Source organism: Corylus avellana, chromosome 9 (genome assembly GCF_965113065.1).
Source record: "Corylus avellana chromosome 9, dhCorAvel1.hap1.2, whole genome shotgun sequence".
Taxonomy (NCBI): Eukaryota; Viridiplantae; Streptophyta; class Magnoliopsida; order Fagales; family Betulaceae; genus Corylus; species Corylus avellana.
The window spans coordinates 23,438,711-23,457,157 of NC_142498.1; the positions used below are offsets into that span (position 1 = coordinate 23,438,711).

The 18,447-nt window shown below is 38.7% G+C and overlaps 1 protein-coding gene across 2 annotated transcripts; it reads left to right on the top strand.

The window, feature by feature from the left end:
- Positions 1–2,138: 2,138 nt before the first annotated feature.
- LOC132189260 (peroxisomal nicotinamide adenine dinucleotide carrier) lies at positions 2,139–17,661 on the top strand. 2 transcript variants are annotated; one of them, XM_059603916.2, is made up of 11 exons: positions 2,139–2,251; positions 2,339–2,464; positions 2,558–2,632; positions 8,851–8,981; positions 9,252–9,306; positions 10,267–10,419; positions 15,264–15,332; positions 15,413–15,520; positions 15,653–15,721; positions 16,073–16,127; positions 17,152–17,661. In XM_059603916.2, exons 1-11 carry the CDS (start codon positions 2,171–2,173, stop codon positions 17,325–17,327), a joined length of 1,098 nt encoding a protein of 365 aa, XP_059459899.2. In that variant the 5' UTR covers positions 2,139–2,170; the 3' UTR covers positions 17,328–17,661. The 2 variants fall into 2 exon arrangements, with proteins under 2 accessions (XP_059459899.2, XP_088366491.1); XM_088510365.1 differs by having other exon boundaries at positions 17,147–17,259.
- The last annotated feature ends 786 nt before the right edge of the window (positions 17,662–18,447 follow it).

The following is an 18,447-nucleotide window of genomic DNA, read 5'->3' on the forward strand; positions in this document are numbered from 1 at the left end:
GGCCGTCATGGACGGCGTTACGCGCAACTTTATATTCTTGACTTCGGATTAGTTGGCAATAACTACAATTGCCACGTTTTGTCTTTTCATTGGTTGAGTCGTTACAGAGGAATGATACACCTCCAATTTGGGGTTAGTTTTGGGCTAACTTTTTCTTATTTTTTTAATTTTAAAAAATAACAAAATTAAAAATTAAAAACGTTTCTGAAGTAATAATTTTTATTTAGATCATTCTTTTATTCGGTATTTTTTTTAAAAAAAAAATTATTACTTTAGAAACGTTTTCAATTTTCAATTTTGTTATTTTTTAAAATTAAAACATAAAGAAAAAATTTCTGAAGCAAAATACAGTTTTTATTTTAAAAAAAATACCAAAAAAAGAATAACCAAAATAAAAATTATTGCTTTAAAAACTTTTTTTTTTTGTTATTTTGTTATTTTTTAAATTAAAAAAATAAGGCAAAAGTTGGCTCAAAGTTGAAGCATATTTGGAATTGCATTTGAGAAATATAGCTTTTAAGTCAAAAAGAGCTTTTGAGCAAAAGTTTCGTTTTTAAATTTTTGCCAAAAGTATTTTTTTGGCTATTGTTAGTTCTTGTGTTGGCTTAATTCAGTTCAAAAATGCAGAAGCTACTTTTCACGGGCTCAAACACTAATATAAAATGCTCAGAAACCAATCTCCACCGTTCATAATGTAGATTCATGTGTTATGAACGTCCCTGCAAAATTTCAGCTCAATTGGACCACAAACGCCCATCGATCGGAACTGTTGATCAAGACTGGACAGGTCGGGTCCGGACCGCAATTCCCCATGTTCGGACATCAATTCTATAAATCTTATTTTTGCTCCGCAAGGCCGTGTCCGGACAGCCCATTAACCTGTTCGGACACCCCGTACCTATTATGCTCAAAAACATGTTTTTAGTGGGCCCAGGTTTATGGTTTGATGTACTGATATATATACATCATTATAGAAGAGAGATGCACGAATTTTTCACCCCCAGAGAGTTCGTTGGAGGCTGTGCTAAGAGAGATCATATGTGGTGAGCGTTAAATTGAATCTCTTAGAGTTTTAGTTATTCCCTTTGATAAATCTACGGTTGAGAAGTCTATCGGAGTTCCGGTAAAAGGAAATCATATAGAAGAATTGTGCCAGATGTTCTGGAAAGGGCTACTGCGGTAGAAGTCAAGTGGGTCGTTTGTCGTGTACAAGGAAGAGTCAAAGGTTTTGTAATTCTTCTTGTATTCCTTATTCTTCTTATAGTGGATTGATTTCCTGGGTTTGGCTGCCCCGGAGAGGTTTTACATTTAGAGAGTTTTCTAAATGGTTTCCTCTTCGTAACCAAATATCTGTGTTCTTAAATGTTCATTACATATCTGTATTTGGTTGAATATTAACTATTATGTTAGATCTTATTCCACATAATCTTTGTGAAACACCTAGACATTTGAATATGTGTCATTTGGAGTCATTTTTAGAATTTTCAGCTATTTTAAAGTTTTTTGGACTCTTAAAAGCGATTTTAATTTTTTTACAAAACGAGTATTTTTTGCGTCAAACGGGCCTTTTGAGCATTAAAAGTACTTTTAGGCCCTCAAATGCAATCTCAAATAGACTCTTGGATAAAATAGTTGTGCCTTTAGCATTTTTCTTATATATATTATTGAAAAAAATATAAAAAATTTCTTGAAGTAACAATTATTTTTAAATTTTTTTATAAAATTGGGTCCATACTCCATGCTACCAAAATATGCTAAAAATATTGTTTCGTAGTCGCATTTATTTTTTTGTCGTCTTTTTTATGCGAGTTGTGATTCAGAGTACACGGCGGGCTGAGCACGCCGTGCATAAATTTTTTTTTTTAATATTTTAATGCAAAAAGAAAAAAAAATTTTGCATTAGCATACCGCGTGCTCTTTTGCTTCACCCTTTTTACGCACGTCATGTTCCCACACTGCGTAAAATCAATCTACAATTATTTTGTATTCGTGGAAATATTTTTTTATTTAAAATGGTGCAATGACTTGGAAATTTATCTTAAATTGTTTATATTTTAAAAAACATATATATATATATATATATATATATATTTCGAAGCCCTATAAAACATAAATATTGGAATGTTAAAGGACAAGAATACTGGTCGGGTTAGAAGGAAGTAGACATATCATGTCGAACGCCGTTGCGAACGGGCTGGCGGGAGCGGGAGGTGGTATCATTGCTCAGATCATCACTTATCCCCTGCAAACGGTTCATAATCCCACTCCCACAGCTCTCACATATTATGCAGTATAGCCTTTTCCTTTCCAATTCGTCTGTTGGATATACTGTTTGCAGGTGAATACGCGTCAACAAACCGAGAGAGTGTCCAAGAAAGGGTCACGTAATTCCGATGGGAGTTCGCTCACTTCCAAAAGCCATGCAGCTGCTCCTGCCACTGGCACTCTTCTTCAAATTCTCCAGGTTTCTTTTATATTTTCTTTTCTTTTCTTCCAGAGAGAAAAGGGATGAAAATTCACCGTTTTCTTCCTTTTTTGTTTGTTTGGATGATATCAGGTCATAAGAACCGAAGGTTGGGGAGGACTTTATAGTGGCCTTAAGCCGTCTCTGCTTGGAACTGCTGCTTCACAGGTTGGCCCATTTTCTTTTCTTCTAGAATCAATTACTGTATCTTATCTTTTTGATTGCCTCCTACTCCTGTATTGCTGAATACCAGAAATGAATGCCTAAACGACAAATTCAAAATTTAAGTTTAGTTGGGCAGACGATATATTGCCAGAATTACGTGTGCGCCTCTGTAGTTAGTTTAAATGGCAAATCGATACCATCATAGAAAAATGTCTCCATCCTTCATGCCAGGTTTAAATCTCCAGCTGGTACTATTGCGATAACTAAATGCTTCTCCAGAAGAATGTTATAATTGGTGACATATCTTTAGGAATAGAGAAGGGCGGGAGAGGCAAGTAGTCGCATATCTGGGATATTGTGAAGAATGTTGCTGCTAGCTGGCAGGCATGTGATTATATGACCCGAATCATGATGACTTTAAGGTAGTCAGGGAGCTATTTACGTAACGTTAGTGGTTTTTAGATTTGTAACTCCAAATAGAAATCAGTACTGCTGGTCAAAATGGTGCTGGACTTGATCTTTGAGTTGATTTAGGACAGCCCAGAGAGAAACCAATGCTATGATTTGAGGTGAAAGTATGGATAAAGATGTGATGCAGCCCAGTTAGTCTAACCTTCCAAGAGAAAGTAGTTACTGGATACATTTCTGTCATTACAAGTTGCATAGCTTTTCATGGGTTGAATGGGTAATAGTAAGGTTATTCATTGTTATAATTTGGAAACTCAGGGGGTTATTACTACAAATAACTAGTCTTGCTAAGCTATAGCCCTAGAAACCTACAATATAATTATCATTTGTCTAGAAGCTGTAAGTATCATGGCATAGGACAGCAACAATGAAGGATCTTTCGGCTAGCTGGGGTTTATTTGGCAGCAGAGGCTATTAGGGTTTTGGTTTTGTGGTCTTAAAGTAGGCAAAAGTTAGGGAAATTAGGGTTTTTAATGGGCAAGGTATAGGTAGGGTTTGGAGGTGAAACGATGAGGAAAACTTCAGTTTTGAATTTCTGCTTTGGGTGCTGTGAACGGTGCCCCAGAGCAGTAGATGTGAATTCTAGGATGGTTTACAGTTGATTTAATGGATATCTGATTTAGGGTTTTTATCTTAACAACCATAGGTTTTGAAGGGTGATAAACTTTCAGGAAAGCAAAGAGAAAAGAAGAAGAAGAAGAAAAAAATCTATGCATTATACCTAGGGACCATGCCTCCTGAAGCGGAGATCACTAGTTCTACTCCCCCTTGTGCGGACATGTCAAAAAAGAAAAAGAAAAAAAGAAGGGTCTTCTTAGTATCACACATCAAAGTATGGTTGATAGTATAAACCTCAGGAGTATTATAATTACTGCAAAAGGGTTGCTGAGAGAATATTTCTCAATATCAGAATGGTAAAAATGTGTTAAAAAAGAAAGACATTGTTCTAATTAATTGAGCTTCTTTCTATAGATTTTCTTCTTCTCTTCCATCCTTACGAGATTCCATTGCTGGTTTCTCATCTTCTTTCATTTAGGTGGTTGGGCTCATGGAGGTAGTAGCAGAGAGTATCATAGCTTTCATGGGAGACTACAATTCCACTACAACGGTCACTAAGACTACGAAACCACCACTACTCGCAACTCCTGCCACCGGAGAAGTCTCCAACTACCACATATATGACTGAAGACCTCAACTGACCACCCTGATTTATTCTTCTAAAATGGGGAAACACCTCAAAAACCAGCAGCCACGATCGCGGTTCTGCTGACTACATCAAACCCGTCGATGACAAAACCAACCATGATGGTGACGGTGACATGACACCATTGATGATGGTGGTCTCGACACCATCGCTCCGAATGCCCGTCAGCAACAATAGTAGATTGACCGGAAGAAAAAAAAGGGATGTGGGAAAAAACACGAAACAATATCAGGAAAAGATTAAACCCTAGGCTCTAGTACTATGTTAAATCATCACTTATCCCAAAAGCTTAAGCTGATAGGAAATTATTGATTTTAATAATTTAATTAATATTCTAAACCCCCAACATGTGTGGGTTCAAACTCACTTACCCAACACGTACAATATTTAATTGAAATTGGAAGTAAATGATGGAGATAAGGTTCGAACTCGGGATCTTTGGCTCTAATACCATGATGAAATATAAGAAGGAAGGATTCTTATTATTTCTTAATACCTCAATGATACATCTACACTTGTTTATATACAAAAGCAACACACACTAATATGGAATTACAATAAATGAGAACATGTATGGAAAGGAAATCAAATCATATATGCTGTAATGTTATATATCTTCAACACTTATGCAAGAAGTTATCTGGAGGCAGAAACCAAGGGTGACTTGGTTGAAAGAAGGGGATCAAAATATGGGTTTTTTTCCACCGCCTTGCCAACTCCCACAGGAGGAATAGCTTAATCTCTAGTCCTAGCATTGATGGCTCAGATACCTTTGATCAAGAGGTGATTAATGATACTACCACTCAGTATTACAAGAATCTCTTTATAGAAGAAACAACCCCTTGGAGGCCCAAATTAGATAGTTTGAAGTTTCCCTTGTTAAAGGCGAGAGAAGTGGATTGGCTGGAAGTGCCGTTTCAAGAGGAGGAAGTCTTCACGTGTTGCATAGTATGGATGGTGACAAAGAACCGGGGCTGGATGGACTAACTATTGTCTTTTTCCAATCTTGTTGAGAGATAGTGAAGGATGATCTTATGTACGCTTTTGATAATTTTCATGATCGTGGTTTGTTCAAGAAGAGCCTAAATGCTACTTTCATTGCCCTAATCCTTGAAAAGATTGGGCAGTTGGAAGTAAGAGATTTCAGATCAATTAGCATGGCGGGGAGTATTTATAAGATTGTGGCCAAGGTTCTGGCTATTGGAATGAGGTAGGTGTTGGGTTTGCTCATTTCTAATAATCAGAATGCTTTTATAGGGGGAGACAAATTCTAGATTTAGTTTTTATAGCCAACAAATGTCTGGACAGTAGAGCAAGAACTTGAGACTATGCTAGCTTTTTTTTTTTTTTTTTTTTTTTGATGATAGGGAACCTCTACAAGGCAGGGCCCTTTGGACCTACCCCTGCAAAGTAAACCTCGGAGCCGTGTACCGCACTCTCGAAAGTTTTCTTACATGGATCAGGGTAAATCCCTGGCTTTTACACTAGGGGGTGTGGCCCCAAGGGGGGAGTTTGCACCTAGCAAGTCTTGAACTTGGGATGTATGGGGTGATACTCCCTAAGATCACAAGCCTCAACCACTAGGCCAGGCCCTTGGGTTTTATGCTAGCTACAAGCGCACAATCAGTATGAGCTACATAACCAAAAGTTGGAGTAGTAGCTACAACAACAAGAGCTAGAAGAAAGGCTATCAAACCGATGAAATCTGGAATTCCTGGTGTGTTCTGCAAACTTGATTTGGAAAAAGCCTCTGATCATGTCAACTAGGAGTTCCTTTCCTATCTTCTAGGGCATCTTGGCTTTGGTTCAGAATGGAGGAATTGGATATTCGCCTATATTTCCACTATTCGCTTCTCTGTTTTGTTCAATGCTAAGCTCTAGAGGTATTCGCCAAGGGTATCCACTCTCACCTCTCCTATTTGTGATTGTCATGGTGGCTCTTAGTAGGATGCTATCTAGATCTACGAGTGGGGGATATTTATTTGGATTCTAGTTAATCTCCATAATACAGCCTCTTTGGAAATCTCTCACCTTCTTTTTGCAGATGGCATTCTTATTATGTGTGATGCAGATCGAGACCAAATTCTTAATCTGGATCACATCCTCCTGTGTTTTGAGGCTATTTTGGGGTTGAAGATCAGCCTTCGAAAGCTAGAATCAGTCTCTCTTTTCCACTTGCTAGCCGATATAGCTAGAAGATTGGAGTGCATCCATAGGGACTTTCTTTGGGATGGTTTTGATGGAGAGCGTAAGCTCCATCTTGTGAAATGGAAGACGGTTTGATCCCCACATCCTAGAGAGGGTTGGGTGTGGAAAACCTCATGTTATCTAGTTCCGCCCCTGCCGACAGGTCCCGACCATCCCGACAAGTTTTGATCAAGTCCTGGCAGTGTCCTAACCTGGTCCCGGTGGGCTCCCAACCGGGTACCAGCAGTGTCTCAATTGGGTGCCGACCAAGTCTCGGCGGTGTCGTAATCGGGTCTCGATGTTGTCCTAGTCAGGTTTCGGCGGGTCTCGGTTGGGTCATGCTAGTGGCTTGGTTGGGTCTCGGCAGGGTCCTAGCTGACCGGGTCTCGAAAGTGTCTCGGTCGGGTCTTGGTGGGGTCTCGACAACGTCTTGACCGAGTATTTCGATTTGAGAATGAGATGCTTAAACTCGAAAAATGGTTTACTATTTTCAAAAAGAGAAACCATTTTCCGTAAATTAATGAGATTTTTTCGGTCAAACCGAAAATATTTTTCGTTGACTATTATTTTTCATCGCGCCAAACATCCGAAAATACGGAAAACATTTTCTAGAAACCATTTAACGCTAAAACAAACGGAGCTTTAGTCATCTTTGCCCCTCCCATAATAAGATGTGCCTAAGTATGCGTGCTCCTTTGAGCAACTCCCGCAAGCAAAGAAAAAACAATATAGAATTAATTCAAGCCATGAAAGCTGTTAAAAGTAGTTATAATCTTCCCATGTGCCCCATACATGATATAGATATAATAAGGAACTAAGATGGTTAGGGGATTGCCACCCTAATTTGAATAGGGTTAAATACTAAAAACCCCCCTAGGGTTTGAAGTCTTTATTTTTTGCCCCCTAGGTTTTTATTTGTCACAGGAGGTACTTGTGATTTTCATAAAGACGAAAATGGTACCTTTGTTAAAATTTCGTCCAAAACTTAACAGAATGCCACGTCAGCACCAATCACATTGAGCCACGTGTCCTATAATAATTTTTTATTTTATTTTATTTTTTTAAAAAGAATTAAAACATTAAAAAATTATTTTTTTTAAAAAAAAAAAGAAAAAAGAAATAAAAATTTTGGGGGTGGCTACATTTGGGGGTGGCCAGTTTGGGGGCCGCCGAGGGCTTTGTCAGCTTCGAATGGGCCAACGCCATTTTGGTATCATAGTATCTTGCATTGATACTCTGAAAGAGAACGAGAGAATTAAAACCATCCCTCTGTGTATCAGAGTATCTTGCATCCATCCCTCTGTGTCAGGTTTGACATTCTCTGGATTTGTTTTTCCCCTTTTTCAGAGAATTAAAAGTTAAAGACTTAACAATGAGATCTAATTCACACCAATTGGTTTCGGCCTTTGCAAGGGGCTTTTGGGAGCTCTTTGGTTCAAACTTAGAGGAAATCTGAGAGAGAGAAATAGAGAGAGAGCTTAGGGGGTGGGTATCAATGGGGGAGTAGAGGAACCGGTGGAACTGGGAGGTGAGCGGGCTCGAGCCGAGGAAAACGATGTTGGAGGATCACAATTCTGGTGCTCCAATGGTTCGGAGGTACTCGATCTCGGCCGCATCGGCGCTGGTCCATTCGGAGCTAACAAAGCCCTCGGTGGCCTCCAAACTGGCCAAATGGGGGTGGCCCGGCCACCTCAATGGCCAAAGGGGGTGGCCAGCCACCCCCCAAATGGCCAATGGGGTGGCTGTAAACAAAATTTTTAATTTTTAATTTTTTAAAAATAATTTTTAATATTTTTAATTCTTTTTAATATTTTTGTAGGACACGTGGCGCAATGTGATTGGTGTTAGCGCGACGTTCCGTTAAGTTTTAGACAAAATTTTAACGGAGGTACCATTTATGTTTTTATGAAAACCACAGATACCTCTTGTGATAGAAATGAAAACCTAGGGAGAAAAAAGTAAAGACTTGAAACCCTAGGCGAGTTTTTAGTATTTAACCCATTTGAATATTCTAGTATGCATGGCTGAATTTTTTCACGGTTTATCCTAACTCTTTTACCACTGTGCTAGTATAATCATGTTTCTTGTCTGGTTGTTGGTAAGTTATTACAAACTTGTGTCTTGCATCTATCTCTACATCCATATGAATGGTGTTAACCTGCAAACATAAAAATCACTGTTCTTCCTTCATATTTCCTCATTTTTAACCATGGCACAGACCATGCAAAAGAAGCATTGTGGTTGACCTACTCATACCTTTATCAGCACTTCTAAATGGCATCTCTGTCTGTTAACTTATCAGTTTGTCTCTGATACTTGATTCTTCTGCCTTGATCTAACTAATTCCTTCTTGTGCTGCCAGGGAATTTATTACTATTTTTATCAGGTTTTCAAAAACAGGGCGGAGGCCTTTGCAGCTGCCCTTAGAGACAAAGGGCGTGGGGATGGTACTGTTGGCATGTTCTCTTGGCTTGTTGTAGCAGCTATTGCTGGGTAACGAATCCATTCTTATGCCATCAACACATAAATAGCCTTTAACATTACTTTCTTTTCAAAGTAATTATGTATTGAATGAGTTTGGAGGTTCATGTGAGAACTTTGTTGAGACATGACTTGGGGTTAATCAGTGCCTGTTTGGCTACCACATGAGTGATAGTTTAAGTTAGGATTTGGTGTGAAGAGGTAGAGGTAGTCTTGCTTTCTTATTTATTATGACTCAGTTTTACTTTGAATAATAACTTTTAGAAATCTCTCATCTTGCAGCTCCTTGAACGTGTTGTTCACAAATCCTATTTGGGTTCTTGTGACTCGTATGCAGGTGCATTTGCCTTTTCAAATGCACAAATACTAGTGGTTCTAATGACTTCAATTTCTGTTTTGAATGCTTTTAGTTAAATCCTTATCATAGGGAGTTGCATTTAGTTATTCAAAAATTTAACTCTATTTCACTACATGGCTCATTTAGTAATCAAATATTTAGACAAGCAATTTAATAGCTTAACCATGGTCATGCTGCTCACAACTATTTGCATTTATCTATCATTGCTTTGTTTCAACTTTACTTCTGGAAGAAACAAAATGTGTCTGCATCTTCAAAGCTTTTGCTTGATGATTTCAACAAATGGTTATTGATGTTTTCTCTCACTTCAGTGATTGGGTTATTAAGGTATTTAATTAGTACCTTTTTTGATGCAAAATCCAATATCTCTATTCAAGCCTGCTACATATGTTGTGTCTACCAGAGATTCAATATATATTCAGGTGTCCTTTTGTGTGTCACATAGCCTGGTTCAACCCATAGGTCTTCTGTTTGAATTATGGAAATCTACATTTTCTGATTTCTTTTGTTTTGCTTTCTTTGATTCACGGTTATTAAGCAGGCCTGCATGTGAAGGGGTTCTAAATGTCTAGTGTAATTCATTGTTGGCCTGCTTTGTAACTGCTTAAACACACAAGACACAAAGACACACACACGAACACAATATGGATACATGAATGTCTGTATCTACATATATGTGGACATACATATGTATTGATGGATCTACATTTATGTGGACATACATATGTATGTATATGCATATTATGTATTGATGGATATATAGAGCATTTTGCTGAAATTGAGTGCTTCTCTACAATTCATGGTGGCCTTCAAATGCTTTAATTAAAAATTATGGTTTCCTTTTCATTATTAGCACTTTATATATGCTTTGAAATGCGATAAAGACTGCTGCATGATTCTCTCTTTCTCTTGTTTTGCCTACTTTAATATTGGATTTAGACACACACTCAAGCTGAAAGAAAGATTATGGAGGAAAGGAGGGAGGCTTTGTTGAGGGAAGCTTCTGAAAGAAGTTTGATAGATTCAACTTTGCAAGAGAAATTGGCTGAACTTGATTCAGAAAAACCTCGTCCTTATGGAACTTTGCATGCGGTTGGTTCTTCCTTCACATTTTCTTCTTTTTATGGTTTTGGTTGCAAGTGGACTTATCTTTTTGAATTTATTGTTTTTTTTTTCCATGAGTTTCATTGTGATTTGACCCTTAAGAACGCACTCAAATATGCCAAATGAAATTAATATTATCTCTGCTAGTGCCGAAGTAATTTATTTTGGATTGGCTAAAGTTTCAGTATTAAGTAGGCAGATTTTGTTATGGTCATATAGGAAACTGGAGGAGTATTTGCTTCTTCAAGTATTATTTGCTAAATACCACCACTAGGAATGGAGTTCCTCTCACAATCTTTCTTTCTTGCAAGTTCTACAATCACTTCCAAGCTCTCAGCCTGATATCTATGCATCCTAACTTTGTTCACTTAAATAGATCAATGATGGATAAGGATATGGTCAAACAAATCTTAGATTTATACTCAGATGACTTTGTAGATGCTGTTAACTCTTCCATTTGGAGTACTTATCAAAAAAAAAACTCTTCCATTTGGAGACTACAAAACTCCTATAGAGGCGCATGCTGTAACACTCATCTCCTATTCCTTTTGCTCCTCTCTCTCCCCCAATGTAGGCTTGTGCTAGCGCGTCCTCTTAGGTTTCAGCTCCGTTTTGTCTCCATCCAGCGCGTCAGGTTACAGTGGCTCGAGATGTAGACCCTGTCGTCGTTCTGGGTGGCTCTTGGCTGACAATGTATCCTTTCGTCTTTTCTGATTGGTGTTATTGCGGGGGTGGTTCTCTCTAAGCTTCACTGGAGCGTATAGTTCCCTTTGGGTGGTTCTTCATTGGTTTTCGTTTCGTCTTCCTCCTCTAGTGGCACGTGATTGAGTCGCGCTTGTGACACATATAGGTTCCTTCAGGTGCACTTAGAGATGGAAATGAGATTCTTTGTGGTGGCTAAATCTTTTGTACTTTTGGTCTTTGTTGGCGTCAACCATGGAGGTTCTGGTGGGGTTACCGGCTGATAAAGAGTTCATTAAATCTTTTAGGGAGGGGGCAAAGGTTTTAATCATTTGGAGAGATCGTAATAAAGATGACCAGTATGTAGAGGCGGCGGTTTATGGAGTGGGTGGACAGAGAGGGATCCTCTTAAAAGGCAAAGAAGGAGGTGGATAAGGCATGGCGGATGGTTCTAGAAGGCTTGAAGGATTTAAGTTGTTATTCGGGTTTTGTGCCATCCCGCAATCTTTTTTTGTTGGGAGGTCTTATAAGGTAGAAGGCTAGGCCCCAAAGAGGAGCTTCCAAAGCCTCTTTCAGGTTGGGGCGGTCATGGGCCGGGATTTGAATATAAGTCTTTCGGCTTTGTTATTCTACCCTAGACCATTAAGGCTTGCAAGAAGCTCGTATGTAATAGGACTCTGAAGGAAGGTCTGGACTCGAGTCTGGACTCCTCATTGAGTCGTGGACACCCAAGTTCTTCAACTCAGCGGAGGATGCAGCCTAGCTTGATGGCGGCTCAGGCGTTGTCATCCTCGGGGAGGACTGGTTCTCCTGGTGGGTTTGTTTCGAATCTGGCTTAGGTGATGGGAACAACCCAATGTTTGAGGGTGTTGCCGTGTAGCCGCCTAAGTTGTGCTCGCCGGTTGTTTTGGATCCCGTGTTAGCAGTCGAAGCAGCTATTGTCCCAGGCTGTGCTTTGCCTGTGGACCAGCCTTCAACGGTGGTGCAATCTGAGAGCATTGTAGTCGATTCCTTGTTGTCACTTAAACCGTGTTTGCCTATGCCGGTGAAGTGCCATAACTGTAAAACCAAGGATAGCTAGTTCTCGAAGATGGAGGAGAGTCTGGTTGCCGAGGCTCTGTCGGTGTTCGTTGCGCCTCTAATGTTGCCTTCTGTCGTCATGGTGTCAGAGTTGTTTGGTAAGATTACAGTCACCAAGTCGAAGGTTGTCAAGTTCCGACGTCAAGTGCTAATCTAGGCTTTGCCTGTCCTCGTCTAGTAGCTCTCGATGCTATCAGTTCGTCTCATTCTCATACCCTAAAATATGAATTTGGTTCGTCTTTGGAGATTGTGGTGATTGGGAGGATGGAGATTTTTGGGGTGAGGAGGATGGAGAGTTTACGTACCCTTTGGGTGATTTTTTCTCGGCCACTATGTTAGATTGGCTTTGTGATGCAATAGAGGATACTCCGCGAAGGGTACGGGTAGTAGGGAGCTTATGAATTTGGAATGTTCTATTAACTATGATGCGAAGAGAGCATCACCTAGGAGTGGGGAAGGCAAGGCCCACACTTATTAGCTTTTGAGGATTTTGGGCTTTGTTCTCTTGTGGGTTTGGGGTTGTGGGATTTGATGGGATGGGTTGGTTGGGTTGTGGGTGTTTTTGTTGTTGGTTGGGTTGTGGGTGTTTTTGTTGTTGCTTGGGTTTTGGGTTTGTGAGATCTCCCTGTGTATACGGCATGTGTACTTAGGGGCGCCTTACACCTTTTCAATACTTATCGAAAAAAAAAAAAAAAAAAAAACTTCCATTTGGATTTAATTGAACATCAATGTGGGCCTGGGCCAGGGCCAAAATTTCCAAAAATTCAAGTTAATAGTCTCTCTCAAGTGAGATATGTATGGGTGACTATAGCAATTACAACTTATCATAGTCGGCAAGAAAATCAAGATATCGTTAATCACGAGCTGATACTGATGTTGACACGTAGATTAGAATAAGGGGTAATTGCCTTTTTTCCCAATTAATTGACGCTCTCACCACGCGACTACCTTGAACTACTATTTACTTACCGAAAAACCTCTCCCATTAGTCAAACTCGTTAAATCAAACAGTCAACCCATTATGTATGCATCACATGTCGTTTGTTGAATTATTCTAATCTATCACCTCACTCTCTCTCTTACCTTTTGGTGGGTTGAAGAAGTTTCAACGTCAGAATCAAGCAAATGCACAAAGTCGATGGAGGTCTCAGATGTAGCTTTTCGGCGGGTTCTGTGCTTAACCAGCCGTCTTTGTGATCGATGCCCACTCTAGCAAGCCATCTGTCTCGGTTGATCCCAGCAAGTTCTGGGTTTTGGGTTATGGAGATTCCAAAGCTTTCTCAAGACCCAGAAAGTCGTATGGGGCTTTGATGATGAATTATGGGTTTTGCGATAATAGACATCTGCAGTAATATTATGTGGGTCTCAGGTGTGGTGGGAAGAAGTAGAAGGAGAAGGGTTCTGCAACAAATAATTAGGTGTGCATTATCTTAGTACTTTAATTTTTAGCTATACAATTTGATTTTAAACTTGTGTTGTTATCCTTCCTGATCTGAGGAGACGATAAGGTAATTGAATTTAAGCTGTCATCCTTCGTGATCTGTTCGTGAGATGATAGTGTCAGATAGACACAAATACAACTATATGGAATAAGTTGAAAGAACTGGGACATATGTATGTGACTAATTATTCAGAATTGTTTTTGTTGCCTCTTCCACTTCAGGACTTGCAGCATCGCAAGGACAAAACCAGTTATGGTGAGCTTCGTGATTATGGAAACGTTGAACCGCACACATGGTGCCCAACACAAAATCCTTTCTCTTTATGACATGTGGAACCAAACACTCTAGCTTTTTCCTTCTTAACCCTTGACTAGGAGGTGCAAATAAAAACGCATGTCATGCGCACGTGATGGGCAGACCGTTTGATTTAACGAGATTGACTAATGGAAAGGAGGTTTTTGTAAGTAAATAGTAGTTCGAGGTAGTTGGGTGGTGAGAGTGTCAGTTCATAGGGCCATATTGACGAAGGGTGATAGTTTATGGATGGAAAAGGTAATTACCCCGTAGATTAATTGAATTGCATGCATGGTGAACACAGGCTGAACAAAGTTGAAGTAAGTGGATTGCCCAGTAAAAATAACATTGAAGCATGCAGATTTCAATATCAAGTGGAGTAGAAGGAGCATGTTGATGTTGAAAACTTCTTGGGGATCCATATTTTGGAACTTAGGTTGGCTTGGCTTGAGATGTGTCAAATCAAGAGAGTTGCCTCATAAACCACAATGTTGTCAGCTTGCTATTGACCATATCTTTGACATGAAATTGTTCTGGAGAGCATTTTAAATAATGAATTCTGATGTGTAAATGCTAAGTGATAATTTTTTTCTTTTATAATTTGAGAAATATAACGATCAAAATGAAGCACTGGTTGGATATTTTGTTTAAGTTTGTCTTTCTAGTTTTAGAGGAATCTATCTCTTTCATTCTCGTCTCTCTCTCTGTGCCACTTATTTTGGCTGGAAACTCAAAAGTTTTATTATCACATCAACCTGACAAACTCTACCACATTTTTTAGAAAACTTCACTTAACGCCTTCTGAACTTTCATCGCCTTTGCAATCACCTTTTTAAAGTTTAAAAACTTTTATTTAGTGTATCCAACTTTTAAAGATTTGCAATGTCACTCATCTGTTAAGATTTTTTGCTAAATCCTAACGAAGAAAGCCAAAATACCCAAAATCCCCTTGTTTAAAATTTTAAAAAAAAATTAAAAAGAAAAAATTTGCTGCCAGACTGACCAACGGCCAAGCCGTGGGTTCCATTTAAAAAAAAAAAAATTTAATTATTTAAAAATTAAATAATTTTTAAATATAAGGGTATAAGTGACATTTTACATATACTTTGTATGATTTAACCCACAACCTAAGAGTATGGATGACACTGCAAAATTTTTTAAGTTGGATAACAAAATTGAGAGTTTTTGAACTTTAGGAGAGTGATTGCAAAAGTGATAAAAAGTTCAGGAGGTTTTTCCTACATTTCTTAAGCTGCCCCTCATTGTACTGGTGCTTTTGGCTTTAATTTGTATTTGGTTGTCATCACTCTTCTGTATGCATGCATTGTTGGCCAGGCACGTGAGGTTTATACTGAAGCGGGAATTACTGGATTCTGGAAAGGAATTGTTCCAACACTTATTATGGTTAGCCTTTATTGATAATTGAATTAACTCGGCATGCATTATCGAGTTACTTCTGGTATAATGAATAATCTTGTTACCAGGTGTGCAATCCTTCAATTCAGTTCATGATTTACGAGAGCTTGTTGAAGCATCTAAGGGCAAAGCGTGCTGCAAACAAGCAGGGATCAAAAACTGTAACTGCTTTGGAGGTATAAGATCTCTTTTAGCGCTTGTACATTCATTTTGACGGCAATAAAGTATTGAATTTATGCCCCCCAACTCCCCATAAAAAAAAAATTTAAAAATTTCTCACTCTAAATTTTTAATTCTCTTTTGAAAAGGTTTTTCTGTCGGGGGCCTTGGCAAAGCTGGGAGCAACTGTCTCAACCTACCCCTTGTTAGTTGTCAAGGTAAAGTAAACCACTAGACTCCTTTGTCGTCTTACTCTGTTGAGCAGGAAAAAGAGAGAAAAACTTCACAAACGGTTTGCTCAGGAGAAAAGCCCAACTCTTCTATCATATAAGATGTATATCATATTAAATAAGAACTCTCAACATTTTCAGATCTCATTAATTTTGTGTCACTTACCTGTCCATTAGGCTTGTCAATTAAAACTCTGAATTTTTACACGAACATTTTCAACTCCATTAGTTTAACTCTTTGGTCAAGCTCCTTACTTTGCATCCAGCATAGTATGCTTTCGCTATAATTTATGTCCTTTTTAAAGCTTCTTGATTGTGTCACTTTGAATGCCTATACAGTCAAGGCTGCAAGCAAAGCAGGAGATTGGTGGGAATATCTCATTAAGATACTCAGGTTTATAATTTTTCTGAAATTTATCAGCATCTTGTCCTCATCCTCATCTTTATCTTAGCATTTGCAATTGCTAGCTTGGTCCTCATATCAAATAGTCTGCCCGACTTGAATGATGTTCTGATCTTCTTTTGTCAGGTAGTACACTTATTTTCTAATTTTGCCAGATTCGTTAGTCTGGAAACTGGGGTGATTTTGATTCTTCATATTATCAGTTTTATGTATATATTCTTTGGAGCATGACGTATATTACGTATTGGTTTGTGATGAAATTTTGAATATGAATGAGAGAGAAAAAAAGGGAAAATATATATATATATATATATGTCCTCTCAACTACCAGCCAATTTCAATAAAGCCCCATAAAGTGACAGGCATAACAGTTTAACTGTGGCAGAACATATATGCCATTCTTTGAGTGAAACGAGAGTAAGTGAAAGCGTCAGTTTCATCATCAAGTTATGAATGTCCTCTTCAAAATGGTTATTTTTGACATGAGGCAAAGTACCATAGAAAACACGTCCCCTTACACAATGGAAATAAAGATTGTTGTAATATCCCAAATCAAGGAGATCGTTGGAAGGCCATCAAACCTCTGGGAGTATTCTGTTAAGGGCTATCATGGTTTTATATTCTTTGAAACTAAAAAGAAAGAAGTCCTGGGATTTGACTGGGAGATCGTTGGAAGGCCATCAAACCTCTGGGAGTATTCTGTTAAGGGCTATCATGGTTTTATATTCTTTGAAACTAAAAAGAAAGAAGTCCTGGGATTTGACTGGGGAGAATCATATACAAATAGCTATCATGGTTCCCTATCATTCTACTTATTCCTAGAGTGGGAAGAATCATATACAAATAGCTGACCAACCCATATAACGATTTGACATTTTGTTTGAGGTATTATTATCCTTATTATTTGCTAGATTATTTCCTCGTGAGATTTTTTTTTTTTTTTTTTTTGTGAAATGTAAAGAAACCATCACTTCTAATGGTGTTCAAAGTTTTAACTGGTATATTTGCAGCACAGGTACTCTTGATGCAATAATTAAAATGATCCGCTATGAAGGAGTGTCTGGCTTTTACAAGGGAATGAGCACCAAGATAGTACAGAGTGTTTTTGCAGCTTCTGTACTTTTCATGGTTAAGGAGGAGCTTGTCAAGGCATACATGACGCTGGCACATAAAGCCAGAAAGTTACGTTGAGCTTGGTGAAATGACCACTTCACTCCATAAGAGGGATTATTCTGTCATTGTGGCTTTCCTCTTTGTTGGCAAAGTTGTTGCTTCATATAGTTATAGACGTTATTGTGAATCCTTGATGGGCGCGTTGGCACTATGGCCTGTGCAACCCAGTGCCCACCTTTCGAGACTATATGTTATTTTCTGGCACTCCTTCCCCCATTAATTTATGTTGTGATGTCTGATAACTATGTTACTTGGGAAAATGTGATTTTAAAGGGAACCACGACGCTGTGGAAATTACTTTCGGACAATCTGATTTAATGATATTCAGATCCAACCATCCGTTTGAGAAATAGCTCTCATGATATTATTTCAGTATGTTACTTTGTGTAATGGAATGTACTCTACATGGTTTATGCCTTCACGTTGCTTGCTTGAGCTTTGTAGGGTCCCATTTTAAAGACGACCCTTTTCCTGATGTTGCTGGTAAGTATGATTTTTTTTTAAAAAAAAATAGAAAGTGACGTTGCTGGTAATTAACTAATTATGATGTTATGAACATATAGGAAGTATTTAACTGGAAAAACTTAAAGTGGAAACTTGATGATATTTACACTTGGTCTCATAGGCCCCGTTTGCCAACAGCCCGGGGTCAACACTGTAGCTGGAACGGTACTGTTTCAGCTACAGTGTCATCTCATATGTGCAGGCTGTGCAGTCAAAAATCGCACACAGTTTTTAATAATAAAACTTAAATTATTCATACTTTTTCCACACCCCAATCAACAACCGGATAATGACAACTTAAATTATATATATATTTTTTAAAATGAAAATGAAAAATATTAAAAAAAAAAAAAAAAAAAAAAAAAACGGAGAAACAGATCGGAGTGGCTCCTTGGCCAAAATGGGATGGCTGAACCACCCCATTTTTGGCCAAGGGGGTGGCTGAGCCAACCCCTTGGCCAAAAAAAAAAGAAAAGAAAAGAAAGGGGACTGGGTGCATTTGGCGGTGGTCGGACCACCCCCAAGGGGCTAGGGTGGTTTCGGCCACCCTACACCGGCCGTATGGGGTGGCCGAAACCACCCCCAGCCCCTTGGGGGTGGTCCGGCTACCCCCAAATGCACCTGATCCCTCCCC